The sequence below is a fragment of the Pygocentrus nattereri genome, chromosome 15 (genome assembly GCF_015220715.1).
Source record: "Pygocentrus nattereri isolate fPygNat1 chromosome 15, fPygNat1.pri, whole genome shotgun sequence".
In the NCBI taxonomy this organism is placed as follows: domain Eukaryota; kingdom Metazoa; phylum Chordata; class Actinopteri; order Characiformes; family Serrasalmidae; genus Pygocentrus; species Pygocentrus nattereri.
Genome location: NC_051225.1, coordinates 21,271,030 through 21,291,895, shown reverse-complemented (window position 1 = coordinate 21,291,895; position 20,866 = coordinate 21,271,030). Strand labels below are relative to the sequence as shown.

General features: G+C 39.3%; 1 protein-coding gene across 4 annotated transcripts in view; it reads right to left on the bottom strand.

The window, feature by feature from the left end:
- Positions 1-385: 385 nt before the first annotated feature.
- The window catches only part of diaph3 (diaphanous-related formin 3), a 468,447-nt gene continuing 447,966 nt past the window's right edge, over positions 386-20,866 (bottom strand). For all 4 annotated transcript variants that reach the window (XM_017699480.2, XM_017699484.2, XM_017699482.2 and 1 more), the window contains one exon: positions 386-3,221. In XM_017699480.2, the coding sequence (XP_017554969.1) occupies positions 2,944-3,221 (278 nt within the window). In that variant the 3' untranslated portion in view covers positions 386-2,943. The remainder of the gene's footprint in view (positions 3,222-20,866) is intronic.

The following is a 20,866-nucleotide window of genomic DNA, read 5'->3' as shown; positions in this document are numbered from 1 at the left end:
AAATTGGAATGTGCACCTTTGGAAACGGTAGTAATTATTATTTATAATACAATAAACAGTTTGACTGTGGGTAGCAGACTCTTTCATCACTCCAGGTGCTTCACCTCTCCTTCGTTCTTTTCTCACCCCAACATCCCACCCCAAACACGCACGCACACACACACACACACACACACACACACACGCGCGCGCGCGCGCACACACACACACACACACACACACACACACACACAGCTGCTGGTGCATAAAATGAGTTTTCTGAATGAACGGGGGATCCTGACGAACGACTGTGTTCTCCCTTGTAATGAGGGTAGCTGAAAGAGAGGATTGAGTGAAAAAAACATGAGCACTGATTTCAGTGTTCTAAACTAAAACCCACAGCCGAGACACTTTACTGCTTCTTTATTGCAAATGATACTACAAATCCTTAACAAGAATCACATTCTTTAACCCAAGCTACTCAGTATATGATGTGGTACCTAAAAGCATGAAAAACGTTGAGATTTCTGTTGCAAAAAAGCCAAAAAATCCCAACATAATTCCATCAGTGATCTGCCTCTTGACACCATGCAGAATTCAAAGCCAAACTGTTGAATGTAGCAAGATGCTAATCAGACCAGAAGTAGATGAGATGATGACAAGAGAAGGAAAGACATCATGTTGACAAGAACGGCAAATACTAGTCAATTAAATTCCAAGACTCACACAGAACAAAAGAGAAGACGGCGCATACAGGAACAGCAAAGATTAAGAGAGATAAAAAGTTCCAGGCTACACAATATGCTCTACTATCTTAGAAGGAAATACAAGGAAAAAAAACAACAACAAAAAAGAAAGAACACTGAAAAGAAACATACACTGAATTGCTCGGGTAATTTGATGTCTGTTCACACAGAAAATGTACAAAAGGTATAAGACGTTTTCTTGAGAGACATTTTCAAATAACAGCACTAGAACGGGAAACAGTAGGTATATTGTATATTGCATAGTTGATGCTCTGCTGGTGAAACAATCACTACATCTTCTACCACTACATTTTTGTCTACTTTTCTCTTTAGGAGTACAAAAGGAGCAAGAATATATAGATTCACCTGTGTTAGCATATACACATACATACAAAACCATTCTTTTGGTTACATACGCATTTACAAACATAGGGCAGGATATCATAGTATACTGACAATAACAAACCCACCTAGAATGTGGTGCTGACATTAGGGCTGGGCGATGAAATTCATACCTTCATTAACCTGTCATGGTGATGTAAGCAAAGCCTTTCTGTGGTTAGTAAAGGGCAATGAACACTGATTTAAAGAGTGTAGATTTAAAGAAATTAAAACTGTTAAAGGTGCGTTACAGTGCTCAAAAGTAGTCCTGGGACACAATTTACGTCTTGTTTAGGTATTACTTTCCAAGTTAATGTTATCATTCATTCTTTTGTATCCATCAGAGAAGTTAGAACAGCCAGCAATAATAACCAGGTTTATTGACTGAAACCCAAAACAATCCCAATAAGCTCAAGTAAGGTCAATACTTCAAGACTGGTGTCACTTTCCTTTACGTAGGTTATATTTAGTATTTTTCTCAGGCCATTGTTTTGTTGCATACCACTTCTTATGGATGACAGTAAAGTGAATCTTTCACACATTTTGTAACAAAGATACAATATTATTTTGACAGATTCAGATATTTTTATATTCAGATAGTTTTCTAAGCAATATCTTTCAGAATATTAATAAAACCAGGTTTGCTGTGCTGTATGGCAGCTTTCCAGGAGTAACGCTGGAGATCTCAGATTAGATCATGTGCATTTCAATTAGTGTCACTACATTTGTTTTGAAGTAAAATGCCTGGTTATGTGAAAATATGCTAATCTGTTATTGTGCAGTTGAACCCCAAGGATTGACTGAAGGTTATAGCTGAAATGAGAACGGTAAAGAACAGTATCCATCAGAATTAACTAATTAAATAATTATAAAAAACCAAATGATGATAGAGGTGTCCCAAAAATACTTTTGAGCATTATAAAGCTACAGTTTGTCTAAACTCAGGTTACTGTTTGATCAATTTCAAACGTTAACCAAGCTTACTGCTGTTACTTTGGGCATGCATTGTTTAAAAATCATTTTCTGAAGGTCTTACATAGCGTGGAACAAGCAGTAATGGATGGCTATGCTGGCTTAAGCATCTACTTATGAGAAATCAACAAAAATAGCAGACTTTGGTTGCAAAAGCAACACAGGCTGATTTAATTTGACAAGCTGACAAAAATGATTAATTAGATTTAATATGCAGAAATACCAAGTGACACCTCTCAGCCCTTATTATTCATTATTAGTTTGGTCATATATTTTAACTGTATGTGAGGCTAAGCCATTTTAAAAGCTAAAACAGTTCTAGTTAGAAAATAAAAAGCCATAAATATTATAGTTTTATGAGTCTGCATGGAATAAAGAATATATTGAAAGTGCACATATGTATTTAAGACAAAGGCCCTGTAGCCTTAAAGACCAACATGTAGTCTAGCTACTTTTGTCATTCTGACAACTCTGTACCACTTCGCACTTTTACCTTTAGATTTTAATATCTTTAAACTCGAATTTCAATGTAAATGCCTTTCTGTTTTTTATTAAACTCAGAAAGTGTGGCTGAGGGGTCGCCCTCAACCATCAAAGTCCCTCTCATTTAAACAAAGACGTCTGAACTGAATGGAGCTCTAAAAGCTTTTGGTAAGTGCCACAGGACAATGACTCTCCTCCCTCGCAAGTTGTCGAGAGGAAAAGGGCAGGGACGTGTGAAAGGAAAGGTTAATTGTTAAGACTTTTGTGTTTGTGTGCGAGCTACTTGACGGCATTCATTAGTGCGAGGGATGGCCAGCTTAATTGGGCTTGGTCTGGCCGTTTCCATGGTAACTGTACACAAAGGTCAGGAGAGGAGGTGAGGTCACAGGGCACGGAGTCGAGCAAGCAGAGCCTCCACGTCTGCGTCCCCGTTAGCCGAGCGCCCTGGCGGGGTCTGTTCTTTCTCGCTCTCCTGATCTCTGGCACGCTCCCGCTCCCTCTCTCGTTCCCTGTCCGGCCGGTGGGCCGGGGCTGCTCTTCGTGCTGCAGATGGATGGGCCTCTTTCTCGTAATGAGCCTCCCTGGCAGTGGGGGCTCGTGTTGAGCTGAAATTGATATTCTGCCGGGACCGTGACCTTTGCAGAGGTACCCTCGTGTTTTCTGCAGGAGGGAGACAGAGAGAGAGCGAGAGAGAAAAGAAAGAGAAAGAATGGGGGTAGTATAAAGAGAAATGAGTGAGTTCTTGTGAAACTATTCATTCTTGTTTGCATCTTTTGGAAAACAACACATTGACTTACTGGTGCAAGTGGTGAGGCTGCCTTCTAATGTAACGTGCACAGTATGTATTTGCATAATGTGATGTACACATACGATGTTATAGTTCGTTCTGACGGCACAGATTAATTTGATGATGAGCATTAAGTTTTTTTCACCATAAAGGTCATTAAACACTGAATGTACATGAATAAAAAATAGCAGAATGTTCAGACACAATTTATTCACATGAAAACTATACACACTGGAGGTGACGTTTTGTTCAGGTTGCAGAAAAACATGATTAGATTATCTTTGAATACTTTGCTTTTTGTGAAATGGGCAGAGTGACAGGGTGCTTTCAGCTTTGGAAAGATGAAAGCAGAACGGGCAGTTTGTTCATCTCATTCAGGAGCCAAGAAGACTTTGAGCTAAGACTTGTACCTTCATGTATCTTCATAACTCAGTCTGAGCTGATTTTTGAGATGCAGCTCCACACATGACGAGGCAGAAAAATGCCTTTCAATGCAAATAAGGCATCCCGTGCTCCTCTCAAAACAAGCAAACTGTGACGCTTGAGTAGGCTACTAAACATTTTGGAAGAGGGAAAGTAGTCTGGACAGCTGTGACTTCATTCAGCAGTTGAAACTACAGCACTTCAACATATAACTTGGATGTTTGTAGCGCAGTCTGAGTTGGTTCTGGAGATTCTAATCCTTTGTAAAAAAAATTGTTGCTGGTTCCACTTTAACACTCAAAAACACAATATTAATACATGAGCCAAAACTTCACCTGCTGACCGTTTTGTCACATTCTAAACAGTGTGAAAGCAGCCTACATTACATTAATAATACAGTTCTGCAAAAAAGGTGGGCTGTGAAGTGCTTTGTGGACTAGCTGGAACAAAACTATTTCCTGATTAATCTAGCAAATAGCAACAAAGATTAATTGAACCTGATGCTGCAACACTTTTAACCACATGTGATACGATGCTTGGGACTTTTTTTGCTTTACTTCATAACATCAAGCTGTAGCCCACAGTGCATTTTATATTTCTGAATCACAACGTTCTTGAGTCCTGTAGTGTGAGAAGGTCAGAGATGCATCCAATGAGTGATTCAAACAGCAGCCAAGCAGAGAGCTGGAAGGAAAAAAGGCAAAGAATCGTGCATGTACACTGCTTAAACAGTGGAGCGTGGAAAAGCAAATGAGAGTTTGACAAATGATGTTTAGAATGTTGGATCCAGGTGTCACGTCACTCTCTTTACAATTTCAAATTAACTGCCAGTTTGTAGTGAAATCCAGCTCCTCCTGCGATATCAGTGTTTCTCAACCACATTAATCCCCAGTTTTCACTTTCCAGGCGAAGAGTTCTGTACATCACAGAGGCGGAAACATCAATAGGGTTTTTTTTTTTTTACACAATGGTGTTGGTCAATTTATGCTCATATGCAGCATCAAAAGGTATATGACTGCTATTATGGGTACTATTAATTTATAGCTTGCAAAATGTGAGGGAAATCCATGAGATGCTTCAGTTTAAAAAAAGCCAGGATTACATGAACAGCTTTTTCTGTGACATTGCAGTCAGGCTACAAACACGAGTATATATGTATGTTTTTATGGCCTACAATTGCTTAAAAATCTCCTTGTGATGATGCAGATTTGTTGTGACCAGTAGCTGTTACTGCTTGCAATCTTTGCATTTTACACACAACACAGTCTGAGAAAAGTCATCATGTTTGAAACCTTTCACCAGGCTATTCTTTCAGGATAGTGTCATTTTTGAAGTGTGGATGCTGTCGTTCTTTCCTATTTAGCTAAATGGTTAAGTTACTTGCTGTCCACATGAGAGAGCAGGGTTTAAGCACAGGGGAACACTTGCTAGGCTACGTTCCCACCAATCTAATTATATCACTTCTTCATATTTGAAGGTGTTTAATCGGTTCTGTCACTGCAGAATTATGTGTTTATTGTGAAAACTCATCATGGTAGCAATAAAAATACAGCCCTATATTTTACAATGGCTTCAAACATGGTTTATCCAATCATAATCATAATCAGAGTAAACGATTGATATTCGATTCTCCATGTTAATCAAAAACCAATTAATGATAGTCAGTTACTGGTCCAAGGAGTTTGCCACAATTTGCTCCCTAGTGTGAAAGAAAAAAAAAAGAGTGAAAAAATGTATCCCTGTTAGGAGCCTTTGAAAAAAAAAGGCTGGTGCAGAGCCGAGCAGTCATTAGATTAATGAGAGAAGGGCTGAAGGAGGAGAGGAGGTGTCAATCAACCGGACATGCAAATGACAACTGCTCTACAACACTAATATAATTAAACAGAAACATATCCTTGTGCAATCGTTCCACAACACGCTTTTGTGCAGGAACCTCCTCCTCAAAGCCCCCATGAATACACAGGAGTGGACTGGCAATGGGCTGATTTCTGTTCTTTTCTGTCCATTGCTGCAATGGATACGTATCCCGACCTCCTGGCCCTTGTCACTTTCCTCCACTCTTCTTCTTCACAGGGGTAAATCCGTTTCCTCCTCATCTGTGCTCGTGCTCGTGGGGCTAATAAGCAAAAGCCTTCTGGATATAACGTCTCCTGCAGTCCACTCCACCACACGCACCATTATCTAAAAGACCTGCCTGATTGACTCCAACTCAGAGGCGTATGACAAAACTTCTTTTTCCCTCTCTCTCTCTCTTACCCCTCCCTCTGCCTGATCTCCTCTCGATTTGTGTCCTCTCTCGTCTCTCCGACGGGCAAGAGAGGACACAAAGTGACATCTCTTAAGAATTACAGTCTCTGAGCTAGAGTGCGTTTTTAAACTTTTAAAGAGAGAAATGAAGATGGAGATTGTAGACAGATAGATAGAGAGGATGGGGAGAGAGGTTGAAAGACAAAAAAAAAATCCATATTAATGCAACCAATCTACCGGATGAGGGGACACAGTGTTCAAATTTTTTTTTTTGTTTTTGTATTTTTTTCTGTCTTTTCTCTGCCTCTTTCCGGAGCATGAAGCTCTATCATCAGATCAGCGGCGACTCCGTGGTGGGACCGCTCACTCATGACACTGTGTTTTATCAGCGTGGTGGAAAAAATGGCCTGACATCGAACTGCTCCACCACCTGCCAGTGGTGTAGAGGATGAGAGAGAGTGATGGATGAGTGTCTTAAAAGATGCTCACCTGAACAATCTCTATATGGGGGGAGGGGTGTGGGGTTGGTGGGGTTTAGAGGGTCTGAGAAGGATGGAGAAAGACACTAGGGTGTCCACTAGCTGGTAAACACCATTATGCATACAACAGGCATACATGGTACTGTGCAAAAGTTTTAACCTGAGAAAAGTGATTTTACATAAGCCAATGTGTTTAATCCTTTCCAGATCTCTTCTCATGGCATATCAGCATTACTTGAAGTTATTATTATAAGTTATTATTATCTGGCTAAGCAAAACATCATTTGGCTAAAATCAAGTGTGCTGCTGATGGAATTTAACAAATACATTTGATGGCTGGATATCTAGAACCAGACTTGGTTCTTCAAACTTGCTATCAACTGTATCAAACTACTATATTTGTTATTTTACTACATTTATGTTGGTTTGCATAAATTCTACTGATATATGGTGTTATTTTAAGTAAAAACACCATAAGTGCTAAGACAAAATTTTAAACAATTAGAGTCCTTAGACTTTTACACAGTACTATGAATAAAGTAAATAAATTAATTAATTTTGATGGCGAATTGTACTTTTGCTGTCATATATATGGAGAAGAGACTGCCTAGACTACCACCACTTAATGAAAGACAGAGTTGTTCAAGTTCAATTTTAGTTAGCCTAATCTTCTGCCCTGCACACCAAGAACTTGAATGCAAATAAACTTCACCTTTTTGTCATTTATAGCTAAAGCTATGTTTAAATCTAGTGATAAATATGGCGGCCAGAGTTTGTGTGTCCATGTTCAAATGACTAACAATTACACTCAAATTCAGCCATTTTAACCTTACTTGATCATTTACAAGCGGTAATGCATGCTTATATAGATATCACAGTCAATAAACACATCTGCATGCTATCCACAGAAATCTCAACTGACAAATGCTCTCACGTTTGCCATTCAAACTGCGACATACAAGCACAGTATATAAGACACAGTATATGGTGACTGGGCTTGTGATAACACAAGGACTTTTCTTGCTCAACATTAAAACCAGTATATTTTTTTAAATATGTCTGAATCTTCGATAGACACTCTGAGAGCACCAAAATTTCGTAGTAGAAGCTCTGAAAGAGTCAGGGACTGGAGGATGGGGGAGAGAAAGAGAGAGAGAGAGAAGAGAGAGAGAGAGAGAGAGAGAGAGAGAGAGAGAGAGAAAGACAAAATATAGTGTCAATGAACACAGTCTGGCCATAGAAACAGGCCGATATAAAAATCATGACTTAACAAAAGAGCAGAGACTGTGCCAGCAGTGCAAGAACAAAGATGTCAAAGAAGAATTGCACTTTCAGACAACAAGTGAAAAACTAAAGCGCATCTGTAAAAATACATAAAATTTAAGATATTTTTTTATATATACAAGCTGCCTGTCCTATTAAGAAATAAAGACAGTGAGTGATCCTCCAATGACATAAAAGACCTATAAGAAATGTATTGCTTTGTTTGTTAACATCTTTATGCATTCTTTTAAACTGCCATTCTTATAATACTTCTTCTTGCAAGATTTAAAATGACATTTTTTCTTGTAACTGAAATCTCTAAACATTCTTTCAATAATGTACTGGCAGTATTATAACTAAATGTTCATGCCAGTAATGCTCACTGAACTGAATTTAAATAAATAATAAAGGGATAGAAATTAATTGAGTTGGGAAACTAAACATAGAAGGAGCTGACAGAGACAGGTAAAGAAAACATGGATGAGGGTGTCAATGTGTAGCTACTGTTTGGGATCAAAGTAAGTGACATGGGTGGGGGTGTCGAGTGGTGGTGTCTGCAGGATATGTTTGCAAACAACACAGCAACAAAATAAACTCACCACTGACTGATATTGAAACACAGTCACCAGTTACAATCTCTTGCTACAGCATGAATTCAATGTAGAGCCAGAGAATTTTATAGGTCTGCTGCAATTCTGCCCTATGGGTCTGCAAGGGTCTATGAAAACTAATTTTCTGTGGATTAGAGTGGGCTGTTATGGTAAATGTCCACTGCTGAACACTTACAGTGACCTAACCTACAACTTGCACTTAACACAAACTCAAACCTCCCCTAGTTGGACAAACGAGCCATCAGCTTTGGATGAAAATTCTGTTCATTTCTGAATGAGTGCATTTCGGCTGCAGTAGCAGGCAGACGGGAGTTGCAGAGCAAACTGTGAGCTGTATGGGTGGCTCTGAGCTGAAGGTTATGCGAGCTATATTGGGAGCTGTATTTGTGGATGGTAAGCGCTGTGTGGAGATGAAGGCTCGGTATGGAGCTGTAAGTTTGTATTCCACTCTGCTCTCATTACCACTGTGTGTGACTGCACACTCGTTTGTCACTGTGTGGCACTCCCTGCCCCATGCTTCAGGCCACACTCATTAGTCTCTCCCTCTCTCACCCTTTCTTTATTTATTTTTCACAATTTCCCTCCCTCTCATCCCCCTTTATTTCACTTGGATTCCTTTTGTCTGGCTCCCTGTTTAAACATTTAGCTGCATTTTGTTTGATGACTCAAGTTTATTTTCCACTAGCTGGCCTTGGTCATACAGCTGAAACTTCTGCTTGATATTCTAAGTGAGCCTATTTTGTTGGATGTCTTGGTTTCCATTTTTGGAAGTAAATCTAATTTACACTATTTTCTCACTTAACCCAAATAATGTACGCCAGTTTTGTGTTTTAATCTTTACACACTTCCCCAAACCAAGCTATTAAGTAATCTCACATAGGTTATGTTGTCTCATTTTGCTTATGTGGTTTCTGGTATTGCACGACATGGCATGTTACCTATTAACAGTGACAAAAATACAGTATTGTGCAACAATTGGAAGCCACAATTCATTTAACAGAAATCTTACAGTCAAAATGGCCATTAAGCACAAGTTATCAATTTTTCAGGAGAAACAGAAAACACATATTTAAAGAAAATTACAAGGCTTAACAACTTTTATATCATCAGACTTATCATCGCAATTTAGTTGTGTCCACCGTCTGCCTTGCAGCTTCCGTCCTTTCGTGAGACTTAAAATCTAAATTAAAAAAATCTAAATGAAAAGATTCAGTCTTAGAAGGTGGCTGCATTTTCTGCTTCTCAAGATCCAAACAGCCCCAATGATAAATTTACTCATCAGTCCAAACTTTACTTCACATCTGAAAAACTTCCTTTCAGTTTTTCAAACAAATCAAAGAAATCTGCAGATTTTCCCACTGTGGCATGCGCCCACCCCCCGGGCCCCAACGATGACGGCCGCAAGAGCCGATAATTAACCTCAACGAGGATGCCAGGGAAGGCAAAGCCCTAACTCCCCCGACGGACGTGAGTCACAAGAGTGACGGCAGGAGGAGGAGGAGGAGGACGAGGACGCTGGTGCCAGCCACGAGAGGCACCAGAACAAGGAGTGAGTCTCGAGCTCCGCCATCCAGGCCCCGCTCCTGGTTACGCAGCGAGCCCACTTCACTACACCTCACATTTGACCCAGGCGGCCGAGCTGCCAGCTGCTGGACACTCACGGCTGTCTCCCTGGCGTCCTCGCCGGGGTTTGTCTCCACTGGGTGTTCGGGCCCTGCCTTCCTGCCAGCTCTCGCGGCCATCATCGTCGGGGAACAGGGGAGGTGGGGGGGGATTGCGGGCGGGTGCATGCCACACCCACATCTTCAAATTAGGTATTTTTTGTTTCACACAACTCAATTAACCCGAAACACATTCAGTGATGGTGAGGTCTGGGCTCTGGGATTGTCAGTCCACTGTTCTGAGAACACCGGCAGTGTCTTTGTTTGACTTGCAAATTGTCTTTGCATTCTTTGCATTACCCAATCCTCAGAAATTTCTGAAAATGAATAATTCATATTTAATGGCTGTTTCGAAAGGAAATGAAATAAACGAAGGGTGGTCTCTGACATTTACAATAACTTCACATCAGCTTGAATTCTGTCCATTTGTTTATTAAATTGATAACAGTATGTCCCACAGTGTCAAAAACCACATAATCAAACCTATTTCAGATTAGCTCCAGAACAAAATTAATGAAGCAAATTTCATACATCTAACATGTCTCAACCAACTAGTTATATTTGGGAAAATGGTATAAATCTGACTTCTCACCAAACTCTTCTTTTAAGATCTGAAACTATTCCAGCTTCTTCTGTACTGACCTATTCACCCATCAATCTCAGTAACAAACACCTATCCAGCCATCTATCCATCTGTCCATCCATCCCTCCATGCATGCTATCTGTCTCCCTGGGTCTTTGTAAGAGTGTAGAGATGGCACTCCCCACCACCAGAGTGCTTTGGTATTATGGATGTCACTCTAGCCTTTTATCAGCGCCTGGGCCTCTCTGCTCAGCTCATAGAAATTTGCTCACGTCCGGCGCCAGCCAGTCGACAGCAAGAGACACTCATTTCTCTCTCCAAACAGAACCCGAGCACAATGCAGATTTCTGAACTCAGAAAGATCATTTGCTCATTTCGCTTTTACGCAGAGGCTGCTGTGGGGAAAAAATGGCTTTTTCTTTTCATCTCCTTCATGCACACGCTCTCCTCTCCCCTCTTCGCCTCTAAAAATTTTGGCAGGCGACTCGACAGAATGTGACAGTCGACAAGGACGCTTGATCACTCTAACGAGCCGGTGCGCAGACAGGTTTTCAACGGAGCACGTCCCATTCCAAACAGCAGCATAATGCACTCCCTCCCACCACACACACCCCATAATGTTATATATATATAGACGTATTAGGAGCAATTATGCAATCTGTCTTCCCCTGGTTCGTGGTCATAAAGCAAGGAGCAGTACATGGTGAACGAGTGGAGACAATGAAATCAGCGTGGAGAATAGCGGTACAGTTTTCAGCTCAGCAGGATGCTACTGTGCCACAGCCTGGAACGAGTCTAATGCTACTTTCCCATTAGCATGTCTAAAGGTGTGAAAGGGGATGCAATGATGGCCGCTGATACTAAACTGATTATTTCATCAGTGGGAAATGCCAAAACATGGTTACTTGCACTAGTGGGACAGATCCAATACCACAGTAAAGCAGGAAAGTGTGCATTATGAATCCAATACTTTTCATTATCTTAAAGACTATTTTTTTCATTTTATTATTTAATCAAAAACAAATGAAGTCATACACTGTCTTACAAGCAGATTTACTAAGAGAGGTGCTAACTACAAACAGTCTTAACAATCAGTTGGAAAAACAAAAAATCTGATCATTATTTAAGCAAAATCTACTCTTTGACAGTGTTGTAAAATATATTAATCAAAAATATAAAAATGATGAAAAAGCAGTTTAAAACAACATTGTTCTTCTAAAACTATTTGATTTGTTTTTCATGCCCTCCATTAAATTAAGAAAGACATGGCATGCATGGCAGGCGTTTACATTTTAAAAAATTATTTAATCAAAAATAAAAGCATTTGAAAAACAAAAAAAGGCAGCAATGTTAGCGCCAAAATTAAGACAAACTCAGGAGTTAAACAGCACACATTCAATGTTCATTATCTACCTGAGAAAACTGGAGTAGGTGCTTTATGGTTACAATCTATTCTGTGCTTTGAAAAACTATTATAAATGCATATGCAAAAAAGATATGCAAAAAGGCAGTGACCACTCCTTTGGTCTTATGGTGCTAAAGCACCATTGGGCCTTTTTAGTACATCATGGAGTTTGTAACACTGTAAAACATAGGAAGATCTGCCCCTTAACCTCTTAAAGGAATAAGCCAGCTTTACTTAATCTCCTTTCTGTGTGCTGTATCTGTAGCATGGACAGCAATTTCCCTGTACATAGAAGAGAAAACTCATTGACTCAAAGGACAGAATAGATGTCAGTGGACAGGTGCTTCAGCTCTACTTTAAGCGTGTATCAAGAGTGTATGAGTTTCTGTCCTTCTGATAAATTACAGTTTGTGATAAACAATTTGTTGCAGATGTGGCAGACAGACACTGGAAGATGCTCCGTTAAACTGCAAAGGATTCATATGTTGGTCCACACTTCAAATTTAAATTCGCAACATATTAGTTTCTATGTAGTTACTGAATAATTTATAGTAGCAACGGCATAATTCATATGAGTCTGAGTAATAAAGTATTGTTGAGAAATAAATCTGGATAATAGTAACAGAATTATAGACCTGTAGTTTGATGAAGTCTGTAAAAAAACAGCAAAACTACAGTCAGAAATAAAGCAGTAAAGCAAACCAATGTAGAATGATGTAACAGCAGCACTTGATGACTAAATCTAGCTTAATGATCAGGGCTCTCCTGCTGGACCTCTCATTTTCTCTCTCTCTGGACTCTCTGCACACTCGTTTATCTACATTTGGGTGGGGAAAAAGGGGGGATGACACAAGCTGACAAGGTTGGGGAGAATCAGAGCTAATTCTGTAAGCGGGTGAATTGGACCTGAACCACCGGTGATAAATAATACCTTAATTGATGCCTTTAGGTGCATGAGAATCATTAAAAAAAAAGAAAAAAGATAACCCACTGCGTTTGAGTGCATCAGGGAATCGGAGCATTTGTGTGTGCGGGTGTAGTTACTAGACCCAAAAATGAGGGGAGACTGAGGGGAAAAAAAGGCATTAATGGTACAAAGCGTTGATAAATGTGGCGGAGGAGGAGGCATTAATGCCCCTCACTGACAGGCAGAGGACTAGCAGAGAGATGGCCTGCACATTTCCCTCTGTGTCCACATGAGTTAAGCAGTAATTAAGCACATTATCACTGCCATAACACTCCACCAGAGAAGTCCACGGCTACTGCTACACCACACAAACCACACAGCATACATGTTTATGTTTCAGACTGACAAATAGGGGTGAAAACTACCACTAAAGGTCTGATGATATCACAATATTTAAAGGATATGATAACTTTTGCAATAATGCATAGTGTGATATGCTGCAATTTATTACTACATTTATTACTACGACAGTAAATGATTTCTTTCTGCTTAAAAAAAAAAAGTTCACAATGTTCATTACAGTCACCTTTTTACTGTAGGATAGACATTTATTTGTATATTGCTTGCAAATGCTGTAAAATGAGTGTAATGCAGACATTTTAGCTCATTAGTCCAGCACCATCTGAATGTTTTGCTCAACCAGAGTATAATAAATGCACAATCAAATCGCTGCTGTTAGAACAAAACCTCTTATCCCATATTGTGTTTAAACTGCATGATGAACAGACCAAAAAAAATGGTCCAGAATGACTTGGAAAGACTTCTGGTTCCACTGACTTACATGTGTGTGTTTTTTCCTTCTCCTGTAAATTTCTCATTTTTGAAATACATGTTTTGTTCCGACAACAATGAAACATTAGATTGAAATACTGGCCAAATCTGAACATTATTTTTAAAGGAATTATCTGCAAATATCGATCCCATTACTATTGTGCATGTGCAAATTTTAAAAATCAGTGCTGGCGCTACATAAAAGGTAGGATATGCAGATGCTTAGGGCCCCGCAACCATAAAGCAGACCCCTAACAATTTCAGAGTTTTTACTGTACAATTATGTTGCTGAAGATGTTTGAGTGAGGGGAAAAAAGCTACAGGTTAATCATGTCTCAAGAAAGAATGTACATATATGGAGCCAAAATATAGAAAAGAAAAAGAGAAGATAAGAGAAAACACTTAGATAAAAGTATGTTGTTTTTTCTGGTGTTAACATTATGCCATTCATTTTAGCATATAATTTGACAATAAGCAGTCCTCAATTTAGGGTCAGTCTAACAAAGCACACTTAGGCTTCCTGACTAAGTTTCAGCTCCACAAATCCTACAACAGCAGTTAACGACATTCACTGTTAATCTTTGTGTTGCCATTGTGTGAAGGAGCACTCAGATGCTATTTAATCTGTAATTTATTAGAATCTGGGTATCCTCATCATCAGCAATACACAATTAATCAGTTATAAATACATAGAATTGAGAGAGCTTGTGGTAGTCATTGTTAGTAAATAGTCTTTAATTATATAGTACATCACCTAGGAAGATGAGGGGCCCCAAAAGATTCTGCTTATGGCCACTAAAAAGAGCCAGCGCTGCCTGACTGGTTTACAATTATAGGTCGTAACATTAAGAGACTTTCCCATCTCAATGTTACATGAAAGGTATTCTGGCCAAAATGAAAAATGAAAACCATCTCTACATCTGCTGTAAACATATCTATTCTTATCTCACAGTGCTGTGGCAGTAGTCTCTAGAGTGAGATTTTCCAGTTAAAAGACCAGGAAAACCCACTTCTGATGATGTATCTTGAAGTTGGAGAAGACTTTTGGAAAACCACAACTGCTTTGGGGTGGATGCTTAAGGATGGTTTGTTTTTCCTTTAGTTGCCAATTATCACAAATGTGTTTATTAGTCTCTAGATCAGTATGCATGCTGAGTACTGTAGTGAAAGAAACCTGAAGGACAAAAATACAAAAAGTACACAAAAACACGAAAAGGAAACACTGTTATAACACTGTTATTTATTATGATGGTTGAGGAAATATGGCAGGTGAGTTTTGATTGGGACTCTCTGTTCTTTGTATTGGCCTGATGGAGTCATCCTGATGCCTGGCAGCGTTATGATTGAAATCAAAGTGCATCCTACTGTTGTAGTGGGATTCTGTGCGATTCTCAGTGTGAATTGAACTCTGCAATGGCTTTTTTATTTTGAAACACTGAAAGGGAATAGGTAATGACGTTGGTTGAGAAACAGCATAATTTAGAGGGTTCCCCCTGTAACTCCCCAGCGTATAGGTGTAAGATTTCTGAAGAACATGTGCCTGTGTATACATACTTGTGTATGTGTGCCTAACAGGCAGTTCTTTGCAGTTGCAGTGCTGTGGCTGTATTTGAGTCCTTAACAAAGAGCAGCTGTGGGGAGTTCTAATCCCACAGCATTCAGCTCCTTGCAAAAAATTAATTACAAATTAAAATGGCTTAATGCTTACTTGAACCCTGGGAGAAAAGAAAATGTCAGCAAATGATGTTTGTTTAGGGGATAAGGAGAGTGTGAGAGATTAGAATGAAATGTAGCTGATATGGCATTTAACAACATTTGGAGCATTAAGAGACTGTAGAGGAGCTGTTGATGTAGACAAAACAATCAACACAATGTCTGAAGATGATGCACAACTGCAGAGGAGAAACATCAGTCACACTGAATGATAGAGGACAGAAACAATTAGGCATGGACTCCAGAATACACGCTCACACACTTCACAAACTCCATATGAAACAGAAGAGGAAAAACAGAGAGAAGATGAGCGGGATAAAAGAACAACAGAGGAACAGAGAGAAGGGACAGAGAGAGGGACGTGGGAGAGAGAAAGACAAAAAAAGTGAGAGATTAAAGGGATAGGCAGAGAACAAGGTGGGAGAGAAACAGAAGAGCGAAAACAAAGGAGAAAGTGAAAGTGAAAGACAGACAGCAAAGAGACAAGTATAGAGGTAGAGAGAGACAGAGCAAACATAGAAAACATAGAAACACAGAAAGAAAGAGAGAGAAAATGAAAGAGGGATAGAGAGAAAAAAAGAGGAAGAAGGAGGAAATACAGAGAAAAGACACATTTAGAGAAGGACAAGAAAAAGTAAAAACAAAAACGAGAGAGAAAGAAGAGACAAAACGAGCAAGATGAAGGAAGGATAGAGGAACAGAGAGAGGGGAAGAAAGAGAGGTAGGAGAAAGAAAAGCAACAAAGAGAAAAAGAAATAGAGATGAAAGAAGGAAAGAAAAAGACAGAGAGATAAAAGAAGAGAGTGAAAATGGAAAAAGGTGAAATAAAGAAAGACAGAAAGAGAAAGAAGAGCATATATAGAGAAAAGAGACAAGTATAGAGGTAGAGAGAGAAAGGAGGGAAAGAGAAGAGAGAAACAAAAAAGAGAAAGGGGAGGGAGAAATGTAGAAAGAGAGAGAGAGAGCGCCACAAAAGGTATAGAGACAAAAAAGAAACAAGAGAGAAAATAGAGGAGAAAAACAGTGAGAAGAGAGAAGGAAAAGAAAAGGTCAAAGAAAAATAAGAGCAAGATGAAAGAAGGACAGATATCACAAAGAAAGGGATAAAAAGAAGAAAAAAAGAAAAAGAGAGATGAATGAGGCCTTGAGAGAGACAGAGTGGAAAAATAGAAAATAAAAACAGAGACAGAGAGGGGCTGACAAAGGTAGAGGGAAGGAAAAAAGAAGACAGAAGAAGACAGAGAAAAGAGACAAGTGAGAGTAAAAAAGAGATAAAGAGGTACAGAGAGAGAAAGTGAGAGTGAGTGAGAGTGTGAGAGAGAGAGAGAGAGAGAGAGAGAGTGAGAAAGAGTGAGAGAGAAAGAGAGAGAGAGTGATGCTCTGTATGTAAGTGAAGAACCAGTCCCCTGCAGTGCAAGTCTGGCTAGTGAAGCATGACATCACATTATTGCGCCTTACTGGACCAAAAAAAAAAACAAAAAAAAAAAACAGAACTCTCCATGACACCACCTGACAGCTGTCTGCACCTGGCCTCCTCATCATATTTTAGTCTCCACACAAGCATGCACATCCACGCGTGCACACACAGCAACACACAGGCAGTCTTCTGTGGCTTTTGGACATACTGACCAGTTAGTGACACTTTCTGTCATTCACACCAACATGGCATAACTATATAAATAAAACAGAAAATGCTATGAAAGATACTCCAAGAAAGCCAAACAACACATGCCAATGTCAGCAGCACACTACTGTCTGCAAATGGCCACAACAAGCTCACCACATTATCTTAAACAAATTAGACCAACACTAGGACCAGTTGGGCGATATGGCAATACATCATTATCATGATAAATAACACCAAAATAAGCTTTTCTGAGAATGATGGATATGATCAATACTCAAAGAGCAGTGATCAACAGTATGTTTATCAATTATAATATTATATTTTGCCATACTGTCAACTCCTAACCAACAAGTGGGACATTGTGAACAGTAAGAAAGCAAGTACTAATGACATAACATCCCTGGTTTTTGGAGGATGAGCTGGCTTGCAAAGGGAGCGGTCAGTTCTGAATTTAGACTCCTAGCTGAAGAAGCTTTCAGAACTGAACCCACTAACCAATAATCACAGTGCACAGGAGCTAATTGCAAACTACCACAACTACTATGGAGCAATGAGGTTAGGAGCACTACAGTACACTTGGGGATTGCTATTGAACAGAGGTGCTAAAAGCTAATGATATCTAATGCAGCATGTACAAGCATACACAATTAGATGACCATACCACTCTGATTAGCTAGCATCCACAACTGCACAACAATTCAGACTTCTGACTGTCCATTCTTATCTCATTAACCTTTAATCTCCTTGCTCCCAGTAAAAGTGAGGGAAGAAGAAACAGAAGGAAGTGATTATGAGCTAGGTGGAGATAATCAGGCAGACTGGGCCTCAGAGTGTTGGCTAATCAAATAGATAGCATAGCGTGCGAGCTTACAGCCCAGCCACAGATGGCAATTTCGCACTAGGTACTCTCCCTCACTCAACCTCCAATCACTGTTACAAAGTGAACTAATAGTTTGAGGATGTCGCTTCCATTTCAATCACTTAATATGGCAGGTAGCGCACTGGTTTTTTACTCTAAGGAGTCTCTCCACAACCACAGGGTATCTACACTCATCCTCAAGCAAAATTAAATACCTTTCAAGGCTATTCTAATGGTTCAAAAGTATTTTATCACTGAAATCAGGTATAGTCAGTTTGTGAAATTCCCCCTGGGAATTCACACATTAACTGAGATCTTACACTAATCTCCTAATTTGTCTTCGGTTTTAAACAATTCCATTTTTTCCATCAAATTCTTGGGAGACTGGGCAAGTTTTCAGATTTTTAAATATGTTGCAGTATATTGTGAAGTTTTTTTCAATATACACTCACTGGCCACTTTATACATAGTTCAATTGCTTGTTAACACAAGTAGCTCATCAGCCAATCACATGGCCGCAACACAATGCATTTAGGCATGTAGAGGTGATCAAGACAATTGCTCAAGTGCAAACCGAGCATTAGAATGGGGAAAAAAGACAAAGTTCAAATTCCAAATGTTCACTCTGTACAATGTCGACATGAACATGTCCAAACTAGTCTAGGCAGATTTTAATGAAGGTAACTTCAACAATATCTCTAAATATGCCACCAATGAGATGTTAAGTACGATAGGGTTAAGCGCAATGTTACACTTCACACCATAGTACGTCTCCTATTTCAGACACTGCACGTTTCGCTATCATCTCTATGTAACCTAGCGGACGGTCTGTCATGAAGAGGAAAAATCAATAGGTTAGAAGTCCAGTATGGCATTCTCTGCTGCTTGAAGTATCGCAAGGAGGAAGAGGAAAGAAGCCACAATGCAAACGTCCACGAAACCAGACATCACAACTGCAATATCTGATCAGAGATCTACAGCTTCATTTAAAAGCAAAGGAGCTTTATAGGCCCCATGAATTATTTAGATAATGAAGACAATACAGACTGAGGTCTATTTCAGTAATCTGATTGAGGCAGTGGAGATCACGGTGAACAAAAAATGAAAGTGTGTAGGAATATTCACTTTAAAGATCAACTCCCCAGTGCTGATTTCATTACTTTATGGGTGTCAGGGAATGTATCTTTCCTCAATAGCTAGTAAGCCAAACAAGCTGTTTTTCTGACTTTTCTGTTTTACTTTATTGTTAGTGTCACCGCTATTGCTAGCGATTACATGAAAGAGAGCAAGAGAAAGAGAGACAGAGACACAAGCATTTGCTTGAGGTCTGGGATAACAAACTATTTTTTTATTTCATGTAATTGAAATATAGACTAGTTAACTCTTAAGTGAAACTGATCATCTCACTTATGGCATCCATTTCCTGACAGCCCCTTTAACTCATTCAAATCTGCTACACAGAGTTTCTGTGAGGTACTTTGTTTCCTATCACTGTATAAAAGATGCACAAGGCTTTCTTTATCGTTAGATAAACTGTGCTACTTTTCCCAAGCCAGTGTACAAGCTCATACAGAGTGCTGTTCACATTGTTAAGCACTTATTATTGATTTGCTTAATCAGAGTTATGACAAAGTGGAAACTATTTGTGATTTTCATACCTAGTAATGATTTTTTGTTCAAAAACATAGTTTAATCTACACATTTTTGGATCTGTTAGATCATGTGCTTAATGGAGAAGAGTAAACTAAACAGCAGAATCAGCCTTGTTTTTGCATTAGCCTTGAAAGATTAACTAAGTAAATCTAAAATGTTCATACTTTTACAAAAAACAGCTTTTTTAATGTTCCTGTGCTTTTGTAAGTCTCTTTAACAAAGCAAATTTTTTTCAATAATAATTTCAATGTAATTGAAATATAGACCACTTAAATCCTTAAAGGTTCATTCTTTTTGTTTAAGTGCCGCTTTGAAAATGCTTTTACTAAATATAGTCCTGCCAATAAAGCTTACTGAATTTAATTGAGTTGAGAGAGAGAGAGAGAGAGAGAGAGAGAGAGGGAGAGAGAGAGAGAGAAATAGAGAGAAAGAGAAATACAAAATAGAAAAGTTTGCAAAAATATATAAAAATGTATTATACCTTTTTGAATTAAATTACCTTGAACAGAATTGACTTGACAGAGAGACAGACAGACAGAGAGAGAGAGAGAGATAATAACACTATTTTCATTCATGTAGCAAATATAAAGATCTCGGAGAGTGTGAGACAGTTAGAAAGAGACAGAGAGAGTGAGAAATAGAGAGTAACAGAATGAGGGACAGAGTGAATCAGACAGAGAGGACTGATTGGAACTGAGTGACAGTGGGGTGGACAATCCCAATTCCCAGGTTTGTAGGACTTTTTGGTGAGTGCTGAAGTTCATAAATAAATAATAATCTCATGACTTCAGCAGGAACATTCTTTTTCTCTCCTCCTAGCACTAGGCCATTTCCTGCACCCTGATACAGCAATGTCCATTTAGTATAACATCCCATCAAACGTCAGGTGAGAACAGGGCTTGTGCAGATTAGCAAAGAGAGACTTATTAAAGTGATGAGTCGGTGGAAGACTTCAACCTAGAGGAGGTAAACATTATCGCTGATGTACCGAGCTTACCCAATTATTCTATCAGACGCAGACTAATCTATATTTGTGTCTTTGGCTTATTCTTTCAGTCTTTTTGCCACTTCCCTCTCTATCTCTCTCCTTCCTCTCTTTTGTTGTCAGTTGCAGTTGAGTGGTATTGATCTCAGGTCCAGCCTACGCTCTCTCTCTTTCTCCTACTTACACACACACACAGACTCTCTCTCTTATTCTCCCATTGCAGCCCTTTAGGTTAATGAGCAGATAGACTGATGAGCTGCAGACGGAGCGA